The following is a 23,904-nucleotide window of genomic DNA, read 5'->3' on the forward strand; positions in this document are numbered from 1 at the left end:
TCATGTGACCAGCTCCAGTTTGGGAGACCCCAGAGATCTAAAACTCCGTCTCCATCTTGTCTTCAATCTTGCTACTGATCCCAGATGCAGCCTTGCGAGGGACAGAGCCGCGAAGGATTGCTGACCCGTCCTGATACAGGATGGACACCAGGGACTTCTAAGCTGGCCGTTTGCAACATCTCTGCTGAGCGCCTGCGTCAGGAACTTGGTAATTGATGTATGTAATGTATTCTGCTTCACAATCTTACTCTCAACCTTTTCTTTCTTTTATTAATAACCCTTTAGATTCCAAAGGACTGGCCCAGCGAGCTCGTGTGCGTAAGATCTGAAGTGTAAACTGACCGGGAACCGGGCCTGGGAGGACCCATGGGGGGGGGGGGGTGAGATGGGTTCTAGAACCCCTCACCGGTGTGCAGGCCCGGGGCTGACTGGGGCACAGGGAGAGCTGGGGTGGCCGAGGGGTTTTGCTCAGGAGGTTTCCTGCTGGCCGGACTGGCAGCTGGAGCGCTCGGTGGGACTGGCGTGTGGCCTGTGTGGAAGGTCTCCAGTCGAGGACTGTAGGGAGCCCTGGTTTAGAGCCATTTGCCCTGAGCGGTGCCCAGACCCGGCCCGGCCCAGTGGGGAAGGGGAAGTTTCCTGTGGTGCCCCCGTCACGCGCTGGCCGTGGGGGGAGGCAAGGCAGGTTCCTTGGGGCCTAGAGCTGGGTGCGGAAGCGCAAGCCGGTCCCCTGCATGCGGAGCTGGTAATGGGTGTCGAAGGCCTCGCTTTGCGCCACCGTGAAGTGGTTCTTCCAGTCACCCACCTCGCCTGTGGAGGGGTCAGGGAGGGGCTGTCAGGGGAGAGTTCCAGCCCCTCGTGGGTCCCCCCTGGAAACCTCCCCCCACAAGCCCTCAGAGCCTGGGAACCTCCCTGGGCCGAGCTCCCTTCCCCGGCCTGGGAACCTCCCCCCCCCACAAGCCCTCAGAGCCTGGGAACCGCCCTGTGCCGAGCCCCCCCAGGGCCTGGGAACCTCCCCCCACAAGCCCTCAGAGCCTGGGAACCTCCCTGGGCCGAGCCCCCCCCGGTGTGGGAACCTCCCCCCACAAGCCCTCAGAGCCTGGGAACCTCCCTGGGCCGAGCCCCCCCCGGTGTGGGAACCTCCCCCCCCACAAGCCCTCAGAGCCTGGGAACCGCCCTGTGCCGAGCCCCCCAGGGCCTGGGAACCTCCCCCTCACAAGCCCTCAGAGCCTGGGAACCTCCCTGGGCCGAGCCCCCCCCGTTGTGGGAACCTCCCCCCACAAGCCCTCAGAGCCTGGGAACCTCCCTGGGCCGAGCCCCCCCCCCCGGCCTGGGAACCTCCCCCCACAAGCCCTCAGAGCCTTGGAACCTCCCTGGGCCGAGCCCCCCCCGGTGTGGGAACCTCCCCCCACAAGCCCTCAGAGCCTGGGAACCTCCCTGGGCCGAGCCCCCCCCGGTGTGGGAACCTCCCCCCACAAGCCCTCAGAGCCTGGGAACCTCCCTGGGCCGAGCCCCCCCCGGTGTGGGAACCTCCCCCCCCACAAGCCCTCAGAGCCTGGGAACCGCCCTGTGCCGAGCCCCCCCAGGGCCTGGGAACCTCCCCCTCACAAGCCCTCAGAGCCTGGGAACCTCCCTGGGCCGAGCCCCCCCCGTTGTGGGAACCTCCCCCCACAAGCCCTCAGAGCCTGGGAACCTCCCTGGGCCGAGCCCCCCCCCCCGGCCTGGGAACCTCCCCCCACAAGCCCTCAGAGCCTTGGAACCTCCCTGGGCCGAGCCCCCCCCGGTGTGGGAACCTCCCCCCACAAGCCCTCAGAGCCTGGGAACCTCCCTGGGCCGAGCCCCCCCCGGTGTGGGAACCTCCCCCCACAAGCCCTCAGAGCCTGGGAACCTCCCTGGGCCGAGCCCCCCCCCCCCGGCCTGGGAACCTCCCCCCACAAGCCCTCAGAGCCTGGGAACCTCCCTGGGCTGAGCCCCCCGGCCTGGGAACCTCCCCCCACAAGCCCTCAGAGCCTGGGAACCTCCCTGGGCCGAGTCCCCGCCCGGCGTGGGAACCTCCCCCCACAAGCCCTCAGAGCCTGGGAACCTCCCTGTGCCGAGCCCCCCCGGCCTGGGAACCTCCCCCCACAAGCCCTCAGAGCCTGGGAACCTCCCTGGGCTGAGCCCCCCGGCCTGGGAACCTCCCCCCACAAGCCCTCAGAGCCTGGGAACCACCCTGGGCCGAGTCCCCGCCCGGCGTGGGAACCTCCCCCCACAAGCCCTCAGAGCCTGGGAACCTCCCTGTGCCGAGCGCCCCCAGGGCCTGGGAACCTCCCCCCACAAGCCCTCAGAGCCTGGGAACCTCCCTGGGCCGAGCCCCCCAAGGCCTGGGAACCTCCCCCCACAAGCCCTCAGAGCCTGGGAACCTCCCTGGGCCGAGCTCCCTTCCCCGGCCTGGGAACCTCCCCCCACAAGCCCTCAGAGTCTGGGAACCTCCCTGGGCCGAGCCCCCCCCGGCCTGGGAACCTCCCCCCACAAGCCCTCAGAGCCTGGGAACCTCCCTGGGCCGAGCCCCCCCCGGTGTGGGAACCTCCCCCCCCACAAGCCCTCAGAGCCTGGGAACCGCCCTGTGCCGAGCCCCCCCAGGGCCTGGGAACCTCCCCCCTCACAAGCCCTCAGAGCCTGGGAACCTCCCTGGGCCGAGCCCCCCCCGGTGTGGGAACCTCCCCCCCCACAAGCCCTCAGAGCCTGGGAACCGCCCTGTGCCGAGCCCCCCCAGGGCCTGGGAACCTCCCCCTCACAAGCCCTCAGAGCCTGGGAACCTCCCTGGGCCGAGCCCCCCCCGTTTGGGAACCTCCCCCCACAAGCCCTCAGAGCCTGGGAACCTCCCTGGGCCGAGCCCCCCCCCCCCGGCCTGGGAACCTCCCCCCACAAGCCCTCAGAGCCTTGGAACCTCCCTGGGCTGAGCCCCCCCCCCGGCCTGGGAACCTCCCCCCACAAGCCCTCAGAGCCTGGGAACCTCCCTGGGCCGAGCCCCCCCCCGGCCTGGGAACCTCCCCCCACAAGCCCTCAGAGCCTTGGAACCTCCCTGGGCCGAGCCCCCGCCCGGCGTGGGAACCTCCCCCCACAAGCCCTCAGAGCCTGGGAACCTCCCTGTGCCGAGCCCCCCCGGCCTGGGAACCTCCCCCCACAAGCCCTCAGAGCCTGGGAACCTCCCTGGGCCGAGCCCCCCCCGGCCTGGGAACCTCCCCCCACAAGCCCTCAGAGCCTGGGAACCTCCCTGTGCCGAGCGCCCCCAGGGCCTGGGAACCTCCCCCCACAAGCCCTCAGAGCCTGGGAACCTCCCTGGGCCGAGCCCCCCCCCCGGCCTGGGAACCTCCCCCCACAAGCCCTCAGAGCCTTGGAACCTCCCTGGGCCGAGCCCCCGCCCGGCGTGGGAACCTCCCCCCACAAGCCCTCAGAGCCTGGGAACCGCCCTGTGCCGAGCCCCCCCGGCCTGGGAACCTCCCCCCACAAGCCCTCAGAGCCTGGGAACCTCCCTGTGCCGAGCCCCCCCGGCCTGGGAACCTCCCCCCACAAGCCCTCAGAGCCTGGGAACCTCCCTGGGCCGAGCCCCCCCCCCGGCCTGGGTACCTCCCCCCACAAGCCCTCAGAGCCTTGGAACCTCCCTGGGCCGAGCCCCCGCCCGGCGTGGGAACCTCCCCCCACAAGCCCTCAGAGCCTGGGAACCTCCCTGGGCCGAGCCCCCCCCCCGGCCTGGGAACCTCCCCCCACAAGCCCTCAGAGCCTTGGAACCTCCCTGGGCCGAGCCCCCGCCCGGCGTGGGAACCTCCCCCCACAAGCCCTCAGAGCCTGGGAACCTCCCTGTGCCGAGCGCCCCCAGGGCCTGGGAACCTCCCCCCACAAGCCCTCAGAGCCTGGGAACCTCCCTGGGCCGAGCCCCCCCCCCGGCCTGGGAACCTCCCCCCACAAGCCCTCAGAGCCTTGGAACCTCCCTGGGCCGAGCCCCCGCCCGGCGTGGGAACCTCCCCCCACAAGCCCTCAGAGCCTGGGAACCGCCCTGTGCCGAGCCCCCCCGGCCTGGGAACCTCCCCCCACAAGCCCTCAGAGCCTGGGAACCTCCCTGTGCCGAGCCCCCCCGGCCTGGGAACCTCCCCCCACAAGCCCTCAGAGCCTGGGAACCTCCCTGGGCCGAGCCCCCCCCCCGGCCTGGGAACCTCCCCCCACAAGCCCTCAGAGCCTTGGAACCTCCCTGGGCCGAGCCCCCGCCCGGCGTGGGAACCTCCCCCCACAAGCCCTCAGAGCCTGGGAACCTCCCTGGGCCGAGCCCCCCCGGCCTGGGAACCTCCCCCCACAAGCCTTCAGAGCCTGGGAACCACCCTGGGCCGAGCCCCCCCGGCCTGGGAACCTCCCCCCACAAGCCCTCAGAGCCTGGGAACCTCCCTGTGCCGAGCCCCCCCGGCCTGGGAACCTCCCCCCACAAGCCCTCAGAGCCTGGGAACCTCCCTGGGCCGAGCCCCCCCCCGGCCTGGGAACCTCCCCCCACAAGCCCTCAGAGCCTGGGAACCTCCCTGGGCCGAGCCCCCCAAGGCCTGGGAACCTCCCCCCACAAGCCCTCAGAGCCTGGGAACCGCCCTGTGCCGAGCCCCCCGGCCTGGGAACCTCCCCCCACAAGCCCTCAGAGCCTGGGAACCTCCCCCCACAAGCCCTCAGAGCCTGGCCCCTCAGCACTAGAGTGTCGCCCAAGAGCCCTGGGCAGAGCCGAGCGTGCGGCCCCCACAGCACGGGGGCGGCCTGGCTTCCGACCTGCTCAGGGCCCAGTGCCAGCCGGGGCCCCCCAGCGGGGCCCTGCCCTCACCCTTGCGCATGAAGGGGCTGATGCTCTGGTCGAAGATGGCGCTGGGGAGGGTGCTGTAGTTGGCCATGGGGTTCTCCTTCATGGCCTGGAAGGACGTGTGCCGGACGATCCGTGCCAGGGCCTCCGGCTGCAGCTCCACCTCCAGGAACTCCATGACCCTGCGGATCTCGCGGGCTGGGTCCTGCCAGGGAGAGGCCTGGTGACACAAGGAGCCTTGGGGGGGGGGGGGGGGTCACACCCAGTGCCAGATGGGAGAGGCAGGGAGAGGCAGGGAGAGGGTGGGACAGGCTGGGAGAGGCAGGGAGAGGGTGGGACAGGCAGGGAGAGGGTGGGACAGGCAGGGAGAGGCTGAGAGCGGCAGAGACAGGCAGGGAGAGGCTGAGAGCGGCAGAGACAGGCAGGGACAGGCTGGGAGAGGGTGGGAGAGGCAGGGAGAGGGTGGGACAGGCAGGGAGAGGCAGGGAGAGGGTGGGACAGGCTGGGAGAGGCTGGAAGAGGCAGAGACAGGCAGGGACAGGCTGGAAGAGGCAGGGACAGGCAGGGAGAGGCTGGGAGAGGCAGGGAGAGGGTGGGACAGGCAGGGAGAGGGTGGGACAGGCAGGGAGAGGCTGGAAGAGGCAGAGACAGGCAGGGACAGGCTGGAAGAGGCAGGGACAGGCAGGGAGAGGCTGGGAGAGGCAGGGAGAGGGTGGGACAGGCAGGGAGAGGGTGGGACAGGCAGGGAGAGGCTGGAAGAGGCAGAGACAGGCAGGGACAGGCTGGAAGAGGCAGGGACAGGCAGGGAGAGGCTGGGAGAGGCTGGGAGAGGGTGGGACAGGCAGGGAGAGGCAGGGAGAGGGTGGGACAGGCTGGGAGAGGCAGGGAGAGGGTGGAACAGGCTGGGAGAGGCTGGAAGAGGCAGGGACAGGCTGGGAGAGGCGGGGACAGGCAGGGAGAGGGTGGGACAGGCAGGGACAGGCAGGGAGAGACAGGGAGAGGGTGGGACAGGCTGGGAGAGGCAGGGAGAGGGTGGGACAGGCTGGGAGAGGCTGAGAGCGGCAGAGACAGGCAGGGACTGGCTGGGAGAGGCTGAGAGCAGCAGAGACAGGCAGGGACAGGCTGGGAGAGGCTGAGAGCAGCAGAGACAGGCAGGGACTGGCTGGGAGAGGCAGGGACAGGCTGGGAGAGGCTGAGAGCGGCAGAGACAGGCAGGGACAGGCTGGGAGAGGCAGGGACAGGGTGGGACAGGCTGGGAGAGGCAGGGAGAGGCTGGAAGAGGCAGGGTCAGGCTGGAAGAGGCAGGGAGAGGCTGAGACAGGCTGGGAGAGGCAGGGAGAGGCAGGGACAGGCTGGGAGAGGCAGGGAGAGGCTGGGAGAGGCTGGGAGAGGCAGGGAGAGGCAGGGACAGGCTGGGAGAGGCAGGGAGAGGCTGGGGCATACAGGAACATGCTGGGAGAGGCAGGGACAGGCAGGGAGAGGCTGGAAGAGGCTGGGACAGGCTGGGAGAGGCAGGGAGAGGCAAGGAGAGGCAGGGACAGGCTGGGAGGGGCAGGGAGAGGCTGGGGCATACAGGAACATGCTGGGAGAGGCAGGGACAGGCTGGGAGAGGCAGGGACAGGCTGGGAGGGGCAGGGAGAGGCTGGGGCATACAGGAACATGCTGGGAGAGGCAGGGACAGGCAGGGAGAGGCTGGGGCATACAGGAACATGCTGGGAGAGGCAGGGACAGGCAGGGAGAGGCTGGAAGAGGCTGGGACAGGCTGGGAGAGGCAGGGAGAGGCAGGGACAGGCTGGGAGAGGCAGGGAGAGGCAGGGACAGGCTGGAAGAGGCAAGGAGAGGCAGGGACAGGCTGGGAGGGGCAGGGAGAGGCTGGGGCATACAGGAACATGCTGGGAGAGGCAGGGACAGGCTGGGAGAGGCAGGGACAGGCTGGGAGGGGCAGGGAGAGGCTGGGGCATACAGGAACATGCTGGGAGAGGCAGGGACAGGCTGGGAGAGGCAGGGACAGGCTGGGAGAGGCAGGGACAGGCTGGGAGAGGCAGGGAGAGGCAGGGACAGGCTGGGAGAGGCAAGGAGAGGCAGGGACAGGCTGGGAGGGGCAGGGAGAGGCTGGGGCATACAGGAACATGCTGGGAGAGGCAGGGACAGGCTGGGAGAGGCAGGGACAGGCTGGGAGGGGCAGGGACAGGCTGGGAGAGGCAGGGACAGGCTGGGAGGGGCAGGGACAGGCTGGGAGAGGCAAGGAGAGGCAGGGACAGGCTGGGAGGGGCAGGGACAGGCTGGGAGAGGCAGGGACAGGCTGGGAGAGGCAGGGAGAGGGAGGGTGTGCCGTAGTGGGGGGCTACCTTCTCTGTAACCCGGGTCCCCCTGCGCTGCGCTGAGATTTTCACTGACTCACCAACACGTGGATGAACCCGACACTTAGGGTACGTCTACACTAGCCCCCCAATGAGGGCGACCGGAATTGCAAGTCAAGCCCGGGATTTCAATATCTTGCGCTTGATTTGCATGTTCCCGGCCGGTCGCCGTTTTGGAAACTGACTAGCCCGAAGTACCTGCCCGCGTCTCCGCGCAGCGGGATTCCGGAATCAAGCCCCTAAATCCAATTAGATGGGAAACCTCCATCCATGAGGAATCCACCTAACTGGAGTTAGGGCTTGATTCCGGAATCCCGCTCCACTGCTGCGCGGAGACGCGGGCAGGTACTTCGGGCTAGTCAGTTTCCAAAACGGCGACCGGCCGGGAACATGCAAATCAAGCGCAGGATATTGAAATCCCGGGCTTGACTTGCAATTCCGGTCGCCCTCATTAGCCTCCCTAGATCCATCTGGGGGGCCAGTGTAGACGTACCCCCTCGGCTCTGCCTCCCAGGGAGAGACAAAGGCAGAGACCAGCACCCGGTTTTGGGGGGGGCTGTGGCAGTCTGGGGCTGGACCCATGAGGGAGACAGAGTGAGGCTGCTGGGGCTCAGGGCGATGGACCCCCCTACCCCCAGGGGGCTGAGGCGGCCTGGCCCCGACTCCTGTGGCCACCTCCCGTCTGTGCTGGGCTGTGCCCAGAGGGGCAAGAACCCCCGTTCTGCGCCTGGCGGAGTCTGTTCTGGCTGCTCCGGGGAGCGGGAGCAGGGGACCCCAACGCGCCGTCGCACAGGGGTTGGGGGAGGGGACAGCTTGGGGCTGGTTAACGGGGCCGGATTGTGTTGGTGCCCTCACGCTGTCTGCTGAGCGTCCCTTGCTGTCTCTGGCCAGGCACAGTGCGGACGGGGCAGGGGCCTGGCATGTGCCCGGTGGCTGGGGCTGCCCCACCGCCCAGGCCACAGAGACGCCTCGCCCCACTCACCTCCTTCATGTCCTCATAGAAGATGTAGAGGATGGGGTGATGGGCCCGCTCCTCCCAGTAGCGACAGACGTGGTCGTACCACGAGCCCCAGGCCACTGTGGGGAGAGAGGCCGAGCTGACATCCCAGAATAGCTTTGGGGACAGGGTAACGAGCCTTGTGGCTAAGGGAGACGCTGGCCGTGGGCTACCTGGACTTTAGCAGGGCGTGTGGCGTGGTCTCGCCTGATCTGAGCAAGAAACCGGGCAAATACAACTGTGGTGGGGCTACGCTAAGGGGGTGCAGAGCCGGCTGGGGAGCCACACCCCGAGAGGAGCTATTAACGCTTCACAAGCCTGCCGGAAAGGGGGGCTCCGCAGGGCTCTGGTCAGTATCCTCATGCACCGTTTAGCTATCGGCACAGCGAGGACACGGAGTTAGTCTGCAGCGGGGCGGGGCGGCGAGTGCCTCGGAGTTCAGACTGATCTGGACGCGGCAGAAATGGCCTGCGGTCGCCAGGACACAGGCAAAGTGCTGCACAGTCCGTGTCACACGCGCCATGGGGAGCGACGGTCTGGGAAGGAGCACGGCAGAAAGGGAGCCACGAGCTGAATGTGAGTCCGCAGTGTGATGCTGGGGCGAGAAAGCAAACGTGACTCTGGGCGGCATGCGCAGGAGCGCTGTGAGCCAGACACGAGGCGTCCTTCCTCCGCGCTGCTCCGCGCTGCTCCGCGCTGGCCAGGCCTCGGCGGGAGTCTTGCGGCCAGTGCTGGGCCCCGCATTTCAGGGGCGATGTGCAGACACTGGCGAAGGCCCCGGCCAGAAGAAGAGTGCTCTGTGACTCTTTGCAGGGCGAGACCGGGGGGTGCTCACCGTTCCGACTCCGGCCAGAATTCCTCGCTAGCCTCCCCCAGCAGGTCAGGACTGGTCCATACACCCCGGAGCCAAGGGCGCGTCCCACCCTCAATCCCATCCGGCCCCAGAGCCTAGGAAGGGTGGGGGGAGGGAGGTCGAGCTGGCCTGGGGCTCCTGACCCCTCCTCCCACGACTAACATTTCCCATCCATGAACTTCTGCAGGTAGAGCGGCCAGGGGCCCGGCTCCGGCTGCGTCTTGTTCATCCGGTCAAAGAAGTAATAAGAGACCACGTTATCCTTGGCGTTTCGGGCCACGTAGATCACCTGGGGAGGGGGGCAAATCGTCACTGTGGGGTAGAATTTAGGGGCACCGGCCGGGCTGGGGGGAGCGAGTGAGGGGCACCGGTAGAGCTGCAGGTGGGGCCGGGCTGGGGGGAGGGCGCGGGGGCACCAGCGGGGCGGGGGGGCACCAGCAGGGCCGGGGGGAGGGCGCGGGGGCACCAGCGGGGCGGGGGGGCACCAGCAGGGCCGGGGGGAGGGCGGGGGGGCACCAGCGGGGTGGGGGGGGCACCGGCAGGGCCGAGGGGAGGGCGGGGGGGCACCAGCGGGGTGGGGGGGGCACCGGCAGGGCCGAGGGGAGGGCGGGGGGGCACCGGCGGGGCGGGGGGGCACCAGCAGGAACAGAGGGAGGGCGGGGGGGCACCAGCGGGGTGGGGGGGGCACCGGCAGGGCCGGGGGGAGGGCAGGGGGCACCGGCGGGGCGGGGGGGCACCAGCAGGAACAGAGGGAGGGCGGGGGGGCACCTGCGGGCCGGGAGGGCACCAGCAGGGCCGGGGGGGGGGGCAGGGGCACCAGCGGGGGGGGCACCGGCAGGGCCGGGGGGAGGGCGTGGGGGCACCAGCGGGGCGGGGGGGCACCGGCGGGCCGGGGGGAGGGCGCGGGGGCACCAGTGGGGGGGGCACCGGCAGGGCCGGGGGGGGGCGGGGGGGCACCGGCAGGGCGGGGGGGCACCGGCAGGGCCGGGGGAGGGCGGGGGGCACCGGCGGGGCGGGGGGGCACCAGCAGGAACAGAGGGAGGGCGGGGGGGCACCTGCGGGCCGGGGGGAGGGCGCGGGGGCACCAGCGGGGGGGGCACCGGCAGGGCCGGGGGGAGGGGGCAGGGGCACCAGCGGGGGGGGCACCGGCAGACCCGGGGGGAGGGCGTGGGGGCACCAGCGGGGCGGGGGGGCACCGGTGGGCCGGGGGGAGGGCGCGGGGGCACCAGTGGGGGGGGCACCGGCAGGGCCGGGGGGAGGGCGCGGGGGCACCAGTGGGGGGGGCACCGGCAGGGCCGGGGGGAGGGCGCGGGGGGGGGCACCAGCGGGGGGGGGCACCGGCAGGGCCGGGGGGAGGGCGGGGGGGCACCAGCGGGGCGGGGGGGCACCGGCGGGCCGGGGGGAGGGCGCGGGGGCACCAGTGGGGGGGGCACCGGCAGGGCCGGGGGGAGGGCGGGGGGCACCAGCGGGGGGGGCACCGGCAGGGCCGGGGGGAGGGCGCGGGGGCACCAGTGGGGGGGGCACCGGCAGGGCCGGGGGGAGGGCGGGGGGCACCAGCGGGGGGGGCACCGGCAGGGCCGGGGGGAGGGCGGGGGGCACCAGCGGGGGGGGCACCGGCAGGGCCGGGGGCAGGGCGGGGGGGCACCAGCGGGCCGGGGGGCGTCTCTTGCCTTGCAGCTGTTTGTCCAGAAGGAGGTGGGCACCAGCTGGAAGGGCAGGTGGGTTTTGATGACCCGGGGCGAGGGCAGGGCCTGCAGCTGCTGCACGCCTGCGGGGGCGAGAGGGGTCAGCCCGGGGGAGCCCGGCACGGGGGCTGCAGCCGGGCAGGGGGCCAGGCACCCACCGGAGGGCACGGGCGCCGGGGAGCAGATCTCCAGGAAGGGGATCCGCACGTGGGTCGGGGCGCGACGGGCTCGTTCCACGTCCCCTCGGGCCAGGATCAGGTCCACGATCTCCTGCATCCACGTGGTCCCTTGGGAGACAGCGACACTCCCAGCCCCAGGCCCCGCCCACGCGCCCGCCGGAGCCCTGGCAAGCGGCCGTGGCAGGGCCTTGTGCTACAGGCCGGGCCGGCGTAGTAACCCCCCCCCCGCAGCGCCCCCTGGAGGCCGGGCCGGATTAGCTGGGAGCCCCCAACCCGCCAGCGCCCTGCCCCTCCCCCCCGCAGCGCCCTCTGGAGGCCGGGCCGGATTAGCTGGGAGCCCCCCCCAACCCGCCAGCGCCCTGCCCCTCCCCCCCCCGCAGCGCCCCCTGGAGGCCGGGCCGGATTAGCTGGGAGCCCCCCCCAACCCGCCAGCGCCCTGCCCCTCCCCCCCGCAGCGCCCCCTGGAGGCCGGGCCGGATTAGCTGGGAGCCCCCCCCAACCCGCCAGCGCCCTGCCCCTCCCCCCCGCAGCGCCCCCTGGAGGCCGGGCCGGATTAGCTGGGAGCCCCCAACCCGTCAGCGCCCTGCCCCTCCCCCCCCCACAGCGCCCCCTGGAGGCCGGGCCGGATTAGCTGGGAGCCCCCCCCAACCCGCCAGCGCCCTGCCCCTCCCCCCCGCAGCGCCCCCTGGAGGCCGGGCCGGATTAGCTGGGAGCCCCCAACCCGTCAGCGCCCTGCCCCCTCCCCCCCCACAGCGCCCCCTGGAGGCCGGGCCGGATTAGCTGGGAGCCCCCCCCAACCCGCCAGCGCCCTGCCCCTCCCCCCCCGCAGCGCCCCCTGGAGGCCGGGCCGGATTAGCTGGGAGCCCCCAACCCGCCAGCGCCCTGCCCCTCCCCCCCCCCAGCGCCCCCTGGAGGCCGGGCCGGATTAGCGGGGAGCCCCCCAACCCGCCAGCGCCCTGCCCCTCCCCCCGCAGCGCCCCCTGGAGGCCGGGCCGGATTAGCTGGGAGCCCCCCCAACCCGCCAGCGCCCTGCCCCTCCCCCCGCAGCGCCCCCTGGAGGCCGGGCCGGATTAGCTGGGAGCCCCCCCACCCGCCAGCGCCCTGCCCCTCCCCCCGCAGCGCCCCCTGGAGGCCGGGCCGGATTAGCTGGGAGCCCCCCCAACCCGCCAGCGCCCTGCCCCTCCCCCCCCCGCAGCGCCCCGGAGGCCGGCCGGATTAGCTGGGAGCCCCCCAACCCGCCAGCGCCCTGCCCCTCCCCCCGCAGCGCCCCCTGGAGGCCGGGCCGGATTAGCTGGGAGCCCCCAACCCGCCAGCGCCCTGCCCTCCCCGCAGCGCCCCCTGGAGGCCGGGCCGGATTAGCTGGGAGCCCCCAACCCGCCAGCGCCCTGCCCCTCCCCCCCGCAGCGCCCCCTGGAGGCCAGGCCGGATTAGCTGGGAGCCCCCAACCCGCCAGCGCCCCGCCCCTCCCCCCGCAGCGCCCCCTGAGGCCGGGCCGGATTAGCTGGGAGCCCCCCCCAACCCGCCAGCGCCCTGCCCCTCCCCCCCGCACGCCCCTGGAGGCCGGGCCGGATTAGCTGGGAGCCCCCCCCAACCCGCCAGCGCCCTGCCCCTCCCCCCGCAGCGCCCTCTGGAGGCCGGGCCGGATTAGCTGGGAGCCCCCCAACCCGCCAGCGCCCTGCCCCTCCCCCCCGCAGCACCCCCTGGAGGCCGGGCCGGATTAGCTGGGAGCCCCCCCAACCCGCCAGCGCCCTGCCCCTCCCCCCCCCCGCAGCGCCCCTGGAGGCCGGGCCGGATTAGCTGGGAGCCCCCAACCCGCCAGCGCCCTGCCCCTCCCCCCGCAGCGCCCTCTGGAGGCCGGGCCGGAGCCAGGCTGGGAGCCCCCAACCCGCCAGCCCCCTGCCCCTCCCCCCGCAGCGCCCCTGGAGGCCGGGCCGGATTAGCTGGGAGCCCCCCCAACCCGCCAGCGCCCCGCCCCTCCCCCCGCAGCGCCCCCTGGAGGCCGGGCCGGATTAGCTGGGAGCCCCCCCAACCCGCCAGCGCCCTGCCCCTCCCCCGCAGCGCCCCCTGGAGGCCGGGCCGGATTAGCTGGGAGCCCCCCAACCCGCCAGCGCCCTGCCCCTCCCCCGCAGCGCCCCCTGGAGGCCGGGCCGGATTAGCTGGGAGCCCCCAACCCGCCAGCGCCCTGCCCCTCCCCCCCGCAGCGCCCCCTGGAGGCCGGGCCGGATTAGCTGGGAGCCCCCAACCCGCCAGCGCCCTGCCCCTCCCCCCCGCAGCGCCCCCTGGAGGCCGGGCCCCAGCTGGGAGCCCCCCCCCCAACCCGCCAGCGCCCTGCCCCTCCCCCCGCAGCGGAGGCCGGGCCGGATTAGCTGGGAGCCCCCCCCCGCCAGCGCCCTGCCCCTCCCCCCCCGCAGCGCCCCCTGGAGGCCGGGCCGGACGAGCTGGGAGCCCCCCCAACCCGCCAGCGCCCTGCCCCTCCCCCGCAGCGCCCCCTGGAGGCCGGGCCGGATTAGCTGGGAGCCCCCCCAACCCGCCAGCGCCCTGCCCCTCCCCCGCAGCGCCCCGGAGGCCGGGCCGGATTAGCTGGGAGCCCCCCAACCCGCCAGCGCCCTGCCCCTCCCCCCGCAGCGCCCCCTGGAGGCCGGCCGGATTAGCTGGGAGCCCCCCCCATCCCGCCAGCGCCCCGCCCCCCTCCCCCCCGCAGCGCCCCCTGGAGGCCGGGCCGGATTAGCTGGAGCCCCCAACCCGCCAGCGCCCGCCCCTCCCCCGCAGCGCCCCCTGGAGGCCGGGCCGGATTAGCTGGGAGCCCCCCCAACCCGCCAGCGCCCTGCCCCTCCACCCCCGCAGCGCCCTCTGGAGGCCGGGCCGGATTAGCTGGGAGCCCCCAACCCGCCAGCGCCCTGCCCCTCCCCCCCCCGCAGCGCCCCCTGGAGGCCGGGCCGGATTAGCTGGGAGCCCCCCCCAACCCGCCAGCGCCCTGCCCCTCCCCCCCCCGCAGCGCCCCCTGGAGGCCGGGCCGGATTAGCTGGGAGCCCCCCCCAACCCGCCAGCGCCCTGCCCCTCCCCCCCCCGCAGCGCCCCCTGGAGGCCGGGCCGGATTAGCTGGGAGCCCCCCCCAACCCGCCAGCGCCCTGCCCCTCCCCCCCCGCAGCGCCCCCTGGAGGCCGGGCCGGATTAGCTGGGAGCCCCCCCCAACCCGCCAGCGCCCTGCCCCTCCCCCCCGCAGCGCCCCCTGGAGGCCGGGCCGGATTAGCTGGGAGCCCCCCCCAACCCGCCAGCGCCCTGCCCCTCCCCCCCGCAGCGCCCCCTGGAGGCCGGGCCGGATTAGCTGGGAGCCCCCCCCAACCCGCCAGCGCCCTGCCCCTCCCCCCCCCCGCAGCGCCCCCTGGAGGCCGGGCCGGATTAGCTGGGAGCCCCCCCCAACCCGCCAGCGCCCTGCCCCTCCCCCCCCCGCAGCGCCCCCTGGAGGCCGGGCCGGATTAGCTGGGAGCCCCCCCCAACCCGCCAGCGCCCTGCCCCTCCCCCCCGCAGCGCCCCCTGGAGGCCGGGCCGGATTAGCTGGGAGCCCCCCCCAACCCGCCAGCGCCCTGCCCCTCCCCCCCGCAGCGCCCCCTGGAGGCCGGGCCGGATTAGCTGGGAGCCCCCCCCAACCCGCCAGCGCCCTGCCCCTCCCCCCCGCAGCGCCCCCTGGAGGCCGGGCCGGATTAGCTGGGAGCCCCCCCCAACCCGCCAGCGCCCTGCCCCTCCCCCCCGCAGCGCCCCCTGGAGGCCGGGCCGGATTAGCTGGGAGCCCCCCCCAACCCGCCAGCGCCCTGCCCCTCCCCCCCCGCAGCGCCCCCTGGAGGCCGGGCCGGATTAGCTGGGAGCCCCCCCCAACCCGCCAGCGCCCTGCCCCTCCCCCCCGCAGCGCCCCCTGGAGGCCGGGCCGGATTAGCTGGGAGCCCCCAACCCGCCAGCGCCCTGCCCCTCCCCCCCGCAGCGCCCCCTGGAGGCCGGGCCGGATTAGCTGGGAGCCCCCCCCAACCCGCCAGCGCCCTGCCCCTCCCCCCCCCCGCGCCCTGCCCCCCCCGCAGCGCCCCCTGGAGGCCGGGCCGGATTAGCTGGGAGCCCCCAACCCGCCAGCGCCCTGCCCCTCCCCCCCGCAGCGCCCCCTGGAGGCCGGGCCGGATTAGCTGGGAGCCCCCCCCAACCCGCCAGCGCCCTGCCCCTCCCCCCCCCGCAGCGCCCCCTGGAGGCCGGGCCGGATTAGCTGGGAGCCCCCCCCAACCCGCCAGCGCCCTGCCCCTCCCCCCCGCAGCGCCCCCTGGAGGCCGGGCCGGATTAGCTGGGAGCCCCCCCCAACCCGCCAGCGCCCTGCCCCTCCCCCCCGCAGCGCCCCCTGGAGGCCGGGCCGGATTAGCTGGGAGCCCCCCCCAACCCGCCAGCGCCCTGCCCCTCCCCCCCCCGCAGCGCCCCCTGGAGGCCGGGCCGGATTAGCTGGGAGCCCCCCCCAACCCGCCAGCGCCCTGCCCCTCCCCCCCGCAGCGCCCCCTGGAGGCCGGGCCGGATTAGCTGGGAGCCCCCCCCAACCCGCCAGCGCCCTGCCCCTCCCCCCCCCGCAGCGCCCCCTGGAGGCCGGGCCGGATTAGCTGGGAGCCCCCAACCCGCCAGCGCCCTGCCCCTCCCCCCCCCGCAGCGCCCCCTGGAGGCCGGGCCGGATTAGCTGGGAGCCCCCCCCAACCCGCCAGCGCCCTGCCCCTCCCCCCCGCAGCGCCCCCTGGAGGCCGGGCCGGATTAGCTGGGAGCCCCCCCCAACCCGCCAGCGCCCTGCCCCTCCCCCCCGCAGCGCCCCCTGGAGGCCGGGCCGGATTAGCTGGGAGCCCCCCCCAACCCGCCAGCGCCCTGCCCCTGCCCCAGTGCCCCTGCCGGCGGCGGGGCCTTACCCGCCTTGGGGTAGGTGGAGATGAGCAGGTCGCCGGGCCGGGCCTGGAAGCTCTCGATGGGGCCCCACTGCTGTGCGATGGGCTCCATGAGGGGGACTCCCCCCACCAGGCGCAGGGGGAAACGATGGAAAACCGCCCGGGCGTCCCACAGGGCCTCCGTGTAGGTCTGCAGCGCGGCCATGGCCCGGGGCCTGCAATGGGGGTTCCTCGGGATTCTGGGGCACCTCGCGGGGGGCCTGGCTCGGGGGCCCGGTGGCAGGCGGGGGGGGCTGGCTCGGGGGCCCAGCGGCAGGCGGGGGGGCGCTGGCTCGGGGGCCCAGCAGCAGGTGGGGGGGGGCGCTGGCTCGGGGGCCCGGCGGCAGGCGGGGGGGTGCTGGCTCGGGGGCCCGGCGGCAGGCGGGGGGGCGCTGGCTCGGGGGCCCGGCGGCAGGCGGGGGGGCGCTGGCTCGGGGGCCCGGCGGCAGGCGGGGGGGCGCTGGCTCGGGGGCCCAGCGGCAGGTGGGGGGGCGCTGGCTCGGGGGCCCGGCGGCAGGCGGGGGGGCGCTGGCTCGGGGGCCCGGCGGCAGGCGGGGGGGTGCTGGCTCGGGGGCCCGGCGGCAGGCGGGGGGGGGGGTGCTGGCTCGGGGGCCCGGCGGCAGGCGGGGAGCGCTGGCTCGGGGGCCCGGCGGCAGGCGGGGAGCGCTGGCTCGGGGGCCCGGCGGCAGGGGGGGGCGCTGGCTCGGGGGCCCAGCGGCAGGCGGGGGGGTGCTGGCTCGGGGGCCCGGCGGCAGGGGGGGGCGCTGGCTCGGGGGCCCAGCGGCAGGCGGGGAGCGCTGGCTCGGGGGCCCGGTGGCAGGGGGGGGCGCTGGCTCGGGGGCCCAGCGGCAGGCGGGGGGGTGCTGGCTCGGGGGCCCGGCGGCAGGCGGGCTGTGGACTTTGCAGCGCAGACTCTCCCTGCACAAACACCGGAAATGACCTTTGCTCTTGTCAGACAAGCTGAACAGAGGGCGTCACCCAGCCCCCCCTTAGAACCCCCCCGCTTCGCGCTGCCAACCCCCCCTTGGAACCCCCCCGCTTCACGCTGCCAGCCCCCCCTTGGAACCCCCCCGCTTCACGCTGCCAGCCCCCCCTTGGAACCCCCCCGCTTCGCGCTGCCAACCCCCCTTGGAACCCCCCCGCTTCGCGCTGCCAACCCCCCCTTGGAACCCCCCCGCTTCACGCTGCCAGCCCCCCCTTGGAACCCCCCCGCTTCGCGCTGCCAGCCCCCCCTTGGAACCCTCCCGCTTCGCGCTGCCAGCCCCCCCTTGGAACACCCCCGCTTCACGCTGCCAGCCCCCCTTGGAACCCCCCCGCTTCACGCTGCCAGCCCCCCCTTGGAACCCCCCCGCTTCGCGCTGCCAGACCCCCCTTGGAACCCCCCCGCTTCTCGCTGCCAACCCCCCCTTGGAACCCCCCCGCTTCACGCTGCCAGCCCCCCCTTGGAACCCCCCCGCTTCGCGCTGCCAGACCCCCCTTGGAACCCCCCCGCTTCACGCTGCCAGCCCCCCCTTAGAACCCCCCCGCTTCGCGCTGCCAACCCCCCCTTGGAACCCCCCCGCTTCACGCTGCCAGCCCCCCCTTGGAACCCCCCCGCTTCACGCTGCCAGCCCCCCCTTGGAACCCCCCCGCTTCACGCTGCCAGCCCCCCCTTGGAACCCCCCCGCTTCGCGCTGCCAGCCCCCCCTTGGAACCCCCCGCTTCACGCTGCCAGCCCCCCCTTGGAACCCTCCCGCTTCGCGCTGCCAGCCCCCCCATGGAACCCCCCCGCTTCGCGCTGCCAGCCCCCCCTTGGAACCCTCCCGCTTCGCGCTGCCAGCCCCCCTTGGAACCCCCCCGATTCTCGCTGCCAGCCCCCCCTTGGAACCCCCCCGCTTCGCGCTGCCAACCCCCCCTTGGAACCCCCCCGCTTCGCGCTGCCAGCCCCCCCATGGAACCCCCCCGCTTCTCGCTGCCAGCCCCCCTTGGAACCCCCCCGCTTCGCGCTGCCAACCCCCCCTTGGAACCCCCCCGCTTCTCGCTGCCAGCCCCCCCTTAGAACCCCCCCGCTTCTCGCTGCCAACCCCCCCATGGAACCCCCCCGCTTCTCGCTGCCAGCCCCCCCTTGGAACCCCCCCGCTTCACGCTGCCAGCCCCCCCATGGAACCCCCCCGCTTCTCGCTGCCAGCCCCCCCTTGGAACCCCCCCGCTTCGCGCTGCCAGCCCCCCCTTGGAACCCCCCCGCTTCGCGCTGCCAGCCCCCCTTGGAACCCCCCCCGCTTCGCGCTGCCAGCCCCCCTTGGAACCCCCCCGCTTCGCGCTGCCAGCCCCCCCTTAGAACCCCCCCGCTTCGCGCTGCCAGCCCCCCCATGGAACCCCCCCGCTTCGCGCTGCCAACCCCCCTTGGAACCCCCCCGCTTCGCGCTGCCACCCCCCCTTGGAACCCTCCCGCTTCGTGCTGCCAGCCCCCCCTTGGAACCCCCCCGCTTCTCGCTGCCAGCCCCCCCTTAGAACCCCCGCTTCGCGCTCCCAGCCCCCCCTTGGAACCCCACCGCTTCGCGCTGCCAGCCCCCCTTGGAACCCCCCCGCTTCTCGCTGCCAGCCCCCCCTTAGAACCCCCCGCTCGCGCTTCCAGCCCCCCTTGGAACCCCCCCGCTTCACGCTGCCAGCCCCCCCTTGGAACCCCCCCGCTTCGCGCTGCCAGCCCCCCCTTGGAACCCTCCCGCTTCGCGCTGCCAGCCCCCCTTGGAACCCCCCCGCTTCTCGCTGCCAGCCCCCCCTTGGAACCCCCCCGCTTCGCGCTGCCAACCCCCCCTTGGAACCCCCCCGCTTCGCGCTGCCAGCCCCCCCTTGGAACCCTCCCGCTTCGCGCTGCCAGCCCCCCTTGGAACCCCCCCGCTTCTCGCTGCCAGCCCCCCCTTAGAACTCCCCCGCTTCGCGCTGCCAGCCCCCCCATGGAACCCCCCCGCTTCGCGCTGCCAGCCCCCCCTTGGAACCCCCCCGCTTCGCGCTGCCAGCCCCCCCTTGGAACCCTCCCGCTTCGCGCTGCCAGCCCCCCTTGGAACCCCCCCGCTTCGCGCTGCCAGCCCCCCCTTGGAACCCCCCCGCTTCGCGCTGCCAACCCCCCCTTGGAACCCCCCCGCTTCTCGCTGCCAGCCCCCCCTTAGAACCCCCCCGCTTCGCGCTGCCAGCCCCCCCTTGGAACCCCCCCGCTTCGCGCTGCCAGCCCCCCTTGGAACCCCCCCCCCCCCCCCTGCCCCCCCCCCCCCCCCCCCCCCCCGCTTCTCGCTGCCAGCCCCCCCTTGGAACCCCCCCGCTTCGCGCTGCCAGCCCCCCCTTGGAACCCCCCCGCTTCTCGCTGCCAGCCCCCCCTTAGAACCCCCCCGCTTCTCGCTGCCAGCCCCCCCTTGGAACCCCCCCGCTTCGCGCTGCCAACCCCCCTTGGAACCCCCCCGCTTCTCGCTGCCAGCCCCCCCTTAGAACCCCCCCGCTTCTCGCTGCCAGCCCCCCCTTGGAACCCCCCCGCTTCGCGCTGCCAACCCCCCCTTGGAACCCCCCCGCTTCGCGCTGCCAGCCCCCCCTTGGAACCCCCCCGCTTCATGCTGCCAGCCCCCCCTTGGAACCCCCCCGCTTCGCGCTGCCAGCCCCCCCTTGGAACCCCCCCGCTTCACGCTGCCAGCCCCCCCTTAGAACCCCCCCGCTTCGCGCTGCCAACCCCCCATGGAACCCCCCCGCTTCGCGCTGCCAGACCCCCCTTGGAACCCCCCCGCTTCGCGCTGCCAGCCCCCCTTGGAACCCCCCCGCTTCGCGCAGCCAACCCCCCTTGGAACCCCCCCGCATCGCGCTGCCAGCCCCCCCATGGAACCCCCCCGCTTCGCGCTGCCAGCCCCCCCATGGAACCCCCCCGCATCGCGCTGCCAGCCCCCCCATGGAACCCCCCCGCATCGCGCTGCCAGCCCCCCCATGGAACCCCCCCGCTTCTCGCTGCCAGCCCCCCCATGGAACCCCCCCGCTTCGCGCTGCCAACCCCCCCTTGGAACCCCCCCGCTTCGCGCTGCCAGCCCCCCCTTGGAACCCTCCCGCTTCGCGCTGCCACCCCCCCTTGGAACCCCCCCGCTTCGCGCTGCCACCCCCCTTGGAACCCCCCCGCTTCGCGCTGCCAGCCCCCCTTGGAACCCTCCGCTTCGCGCTGCCACCCCCTTGGAACCCCCCCGCTTCGCGCTGCCAGCCCCCCCATGGAACCCCCCCGCTTCGCGCTGCCAGCCCCCCCTTAGAACCCCCCCGCTTCGCGCTGCCAGCCCCCCTTGGAACCCCCCCGCTTCGCGCTGCCAGCCCCCCCATGGAACCCCCCCGCTTCGCGCTGCCAACCCCCCTTGGAACCTCCCCGCTTCGCGCTGCCACCCCCCCTTGGAACCCTCCCGCTTCGTGCTGCCAGCCCCCCCTTGGAACCCCCCCGCTTCTCGCTGCCAGCCCCCCCTTAGAACCCCCGCTTCGCGCTCCCAGCCCCCCCTTGGAACCCCACCGCTTCGCGCTGCCAGCCCCCCTTGGAACCCCCCCGCTTCTCGCTGCCAGCCCCCCCTTAGAACCCCCCGCTTCGCGCTTCCAGCCCCCCTTGGAACCCCCCCGCTTCACGCTGCCAGCCCCCCCTTGGAACCCCCCCGCTTCGCGCTGCCAGCCCCCCCTTGGAACCCTCCCGCTTCGCGCTGCCAGCCCCCCTTGGAACCCCCCCGCTTCTCGCTGCCAGCCCCCCCTTGGAACCCCCCCGCTTCGCGCTGCCAACCCCCCCTTGGAACCCCCCCGCTTCGCGCTGCCAGCCCCCCCTTGGAACCCTCCCGCTTCGCGCTGCCAGCCCCCCTTGGAACCCCCCCGCTTCTCGCTGCCAGCCCCCCCTTAGAACTCCCCCGCTTCGCGCTGCCAGCCCCCCCATGGAACCCCCCCGCTTCGCGCTGCCAGCCCCCCCTTGGAACCCCCCCGCTTCGCGCTGCCAGCCCCCCCTTGGAACCCTCCCGCTTCGCGCTGCCAGCCCCCCTTGGAACCCCCCCGCTTCGCGCTGCCAGCCCCCCCTTGGAACCCCCCCGCTTCGCGCTGCCAACCCCCCCTTGGAACCCCCCCGCTTCTCGCTGCCAGCCCCCCCTTAGAACCCCCCCGCTTCGCGCTGCCAGCCCCCCCTTGGAACCCCCCCGCTTCGCGCTGCCAGCCCCCCTTGGAACCCCCCCGCTTCTCGCTGCCAGCCCCCCCTTAGAACCCCCCCGCTTCTCGCTGCCAGCCCCCCCTTGGAACCCCCCCGCTTCGCGCTGCCAGCCCCCCCTTGGAACCCCCCCGCTTCTCGCTGCCAGCCCCCCCTTAGAACCCCCCCGCTTCTCGCTGCCAGCCCCCCCTTGGAACCCCCCCGCTTCGCGCTGCCAACCCCCCCTTGGAACCCCCCCGCTTCTCGCTGCCAGCCCCCCCTTAGAACCCCCCCGCTTCTCGCTGCCAGCCCCCCCTTGGAACCCCCCCGCTTCGCGCTGCCAACCCCCCCTTGGAACCCCCCCGCTTCGCGCTGCCAGCCCCCCCTTGGAACCCCCCCGCTTCATGCTGCCAGCCCCCCCTTGGAACCCCCCCGCTTCGCGCTGCCAGCCCCCCCTTGGAACCCCCCCGCTTCACGCTGCCAGCCCCCCCTTAGAACCCCCCCGCTTCGCGCTGCCAACCCCCCCCCCATGGAACCCCCCCGCTTCGCGCTGCCAGACCCCCCTTGGAACCCCCCCGCTTCGCGCTGCCAGCCCCCCTTGGAACCCCCCCGCTTCGCGCAGCCAACCCCCCTTGGAACCCCCCCGCATCGCGCTGCCAGCCCCCCCATGGAACCCCCCCGCTTCGCGCTGCCAGCCCCCCCATGGAACCCCCCCGCATCGCGCTGCCAGCCCCCCCATGGAACCCCCCCGCATCGCGCTGCCAGCCCCCCCATGGAACCCCCCCGCTTCTCGCTGCCAGCCCCCCCATGGAACCCCCCCGCTTCGCGCTGCCAACCCCCCTTGGAACCCCCCCGCTTCGCGCTGCCAGCCCCCCCTTGGAACCCTCCCGCTCGCGCTGCCACCCCCCCTTGGAACCCCCCCGCTTCGCGCTGCCACCCCCCCTTGGAACCCCCCCGCTTCGCGCTGCCAGCCCCCCTTGGAACCCTCCCGCTTCGCGCTGCCACCCCCCCTTGGAACCCCCCCGCTTCGCGCTGCCAGCCCCCCCATGGAACCCCCCCGCTTCGCGCTGCCAGCCCCCCCTTAGAACCCCCCCGCTTCGCGCTGCCAGCCCCCTTGGAACCCCCCCGCTTCGCGCTGCCAGCCCCCCCTTGGAACCCCCCCTTCGTACTGCCAGCCCCCCCATGGAACCCCCCCGCTTCGCGCTGCCAGCCCCCCCCATGGAACCCCCCCTTCGTACTGCCAGCCCCCCCATGGAACCCCCCCGCTTCGCGCTGCCAGCCCCCCTTGGAACCCCCCCGCTTCGCGCTGCCACCCCCCCTTGGAACCCCCCCGCTTCGCGCTGCCAGCCCCCCCATGGAACCCTCCCGCCGTGCTGCCAGCCCCCCCCATGGAACCCCACCGCTTCGCGCTGCCAGCCCCCCCATGGAACCCCCCCGCTTCGCGCTGCCAGCCCCCCCTTGGAACCCCCCCGCTTCGCGCTGCCAGCCCCCCTTGGAACCCCCCCGCTTCGCGCTGCCAGCCCCCCCATGGAACCCCCCCGCTTCGCGCTGCCAGCCCCCCCCATGGAACCTCCCCGCTTCGCGCTTCCAGCCCCCCTTGGAACCCCCCCGCTTCGCGCTGCCAGGCGCCCTTGGAACCCCCCCGCTTCGCGCTGCCAACCCCCCCTTGGAACCTCCCCGCTTCGCGCTGCCAGCCCCCCCTTGGAACCCCCCCGCTTCGCGCTGCCAGCCCCCCCTTGGAACCTCCCCGCGCGCGCTGCCAGGCGCCCTTGGAACCCCCCCGCTTCGCGCTGCCAGGCGCCCTTGGAACCCCCCCGCTTCGCGCTGCCAACCCCCCCTTGGAACCTCCCCGCTTCGCGCTGCCAGCCCCCCCTTGGAACCTCCCCGCTTCGCGCTGCCAGCCCCCCCATGGAACCTCCCCGCTTCGCGCTGCCAGCCCCCCCTTGGAACCCCCCCGCTTCGCGCTGCCAGCCCCCCCTTGGAACCCCCCCGCTTCGCGCTGCCAGCCCCCCCTTGGAACCCCCCCGCTTCACGCTGCCAGCCCCCCCTTGGAACCCCCCCGCTTCGCGCTGCCAGCCCCCCCTTGGAACCCCCCCGCTTCGCGCTGCCAACCCCCCTTGGAACCTCCCCGCTTCGCGCTGCCAGCCCCCCTTGGAACCCCCCCGCTTCGCGCTGCCACCCCCCCTTGGAACCCCCCCGCTTCGCGCTGCCAGCCCCCCCATGGAACCCTCCCGCTTCGTGCTGCCAGCCCCCCCATGGAACCCCACCGCTTCGCGCTGCCAGCCCCCCCATGGAACCCCCCCGCTTCGCGCTCCCAGCCCCCCCTTGGAACCCCCCCCGCTTCGTGCTGCCAGCCCCCCCTTGGAACCCCCCCCGCTTCGCGCTGCCAGCCCCCCATGTAACCCCCCCGCTTCGCGCTGCCAGCCCCCCATGTAACCCCCCCGCTTCACGCTGCCAGCCCCCCCATGGAACCCCCCCGCTTCGCGCTGCCAGCCCCCCATGGAACCCCCCCCACACTCCTGGCAGCAGCTATAGGCCGCCAAGTACCCTACAGCCCTTGGGCGGGAGGGGCTGGCAGCGGTGGGTTCCTCTCCCTGGACACGGCCCAGAACCGGCTGCGGCCCCAGGGACTCGGGAGCAGCCCAGGAGGGGAGGGAGGGGCCCAGGCCAGCCCTGGGGGGGGGAGGGGACCAAGCCACCCCAGGAGGCCAGCGACCAGGAGGGGGCAGAGGGGCCCAGGCTGCTCTACTCAGGGAAAGTTAGCAAGTTAGAGAAATGGTCGGAGGTAAACAGGATGAGGTTTAATAAAGAGAAATGCAAAGTGCTCCACTTAGGAAGGAACAATCAGTTCCATACATACAAGATGGGAAGCGACTGTCTAGGAAGGAGCATGGCGGAAAGGGATCTAGGGGTCATAGTGGACCACAAGTTGAATATGAGTCA

At 74.3% G+C, this 23,904-nt stretch overlaps 1 protein-coding gene across 3 annotated transcripts in view; it reads right to left on the bottom strand.

Moving 5' to 3' along the window:
* Positions 1-244: 244 nt before the first annotated feature.
* Positions 245-23,904, bottom strand: part of LOC149524465 (sulfotransferase 1B1-like) — a 29,303-nt gene continuing 5,643 nt past the window's right edge. For 2 of the 3 annotated variants that reach the window (XM_089778799.1, XM_089778800.1), the window contains exons 2-7: positions 15,801-16,733; positions 10,688-10,989; positions 9,180-9,306; positions 8,150-8,244; positions 4,832-5,012; positions 245-807 (exon numbers count right to left, since the gene is read on the bottom strand). In XM_089778799.1, the coding sequence (XP_089634925.1) occupies positions 695-807; positions 4,832-5,012; positions 8,150-8,244; positions 9,180-9,306; positions 10,688-10,989; positions 15,801-15,981 (999 nt within the window). In that variant the 5' untranslated portion in view covers positions 15,982-16,733 and the 3' untranslated portion in view covers positions 245-694. Of the gene's footprint in view, positions 808-4,831; positions 5,013-8,149; positions 8,245-9,179; positions 9,307-10,687; positions 10,990-15,800; positions 16,734-23,904 lie in introns of those variants that run through there. The other variant, XM_089778798.1, reaches the window with a different exon arrangement.

This window comes from Pelodiscus sinensis, chromosome 5, assembly GCF_052426305.1.
Source record: "Pelodiscus sinensis isolate ZL-2025 chromosome 5, ASM5242630v1, whole genome shotgun sequence".
In the NCBI taxonomy this organism is placed as follows: Eukaryota; Metazoa; Chordata; order Testudines; family Trionychidae; genus Pelodiscus; species Pelodiscus sinensis.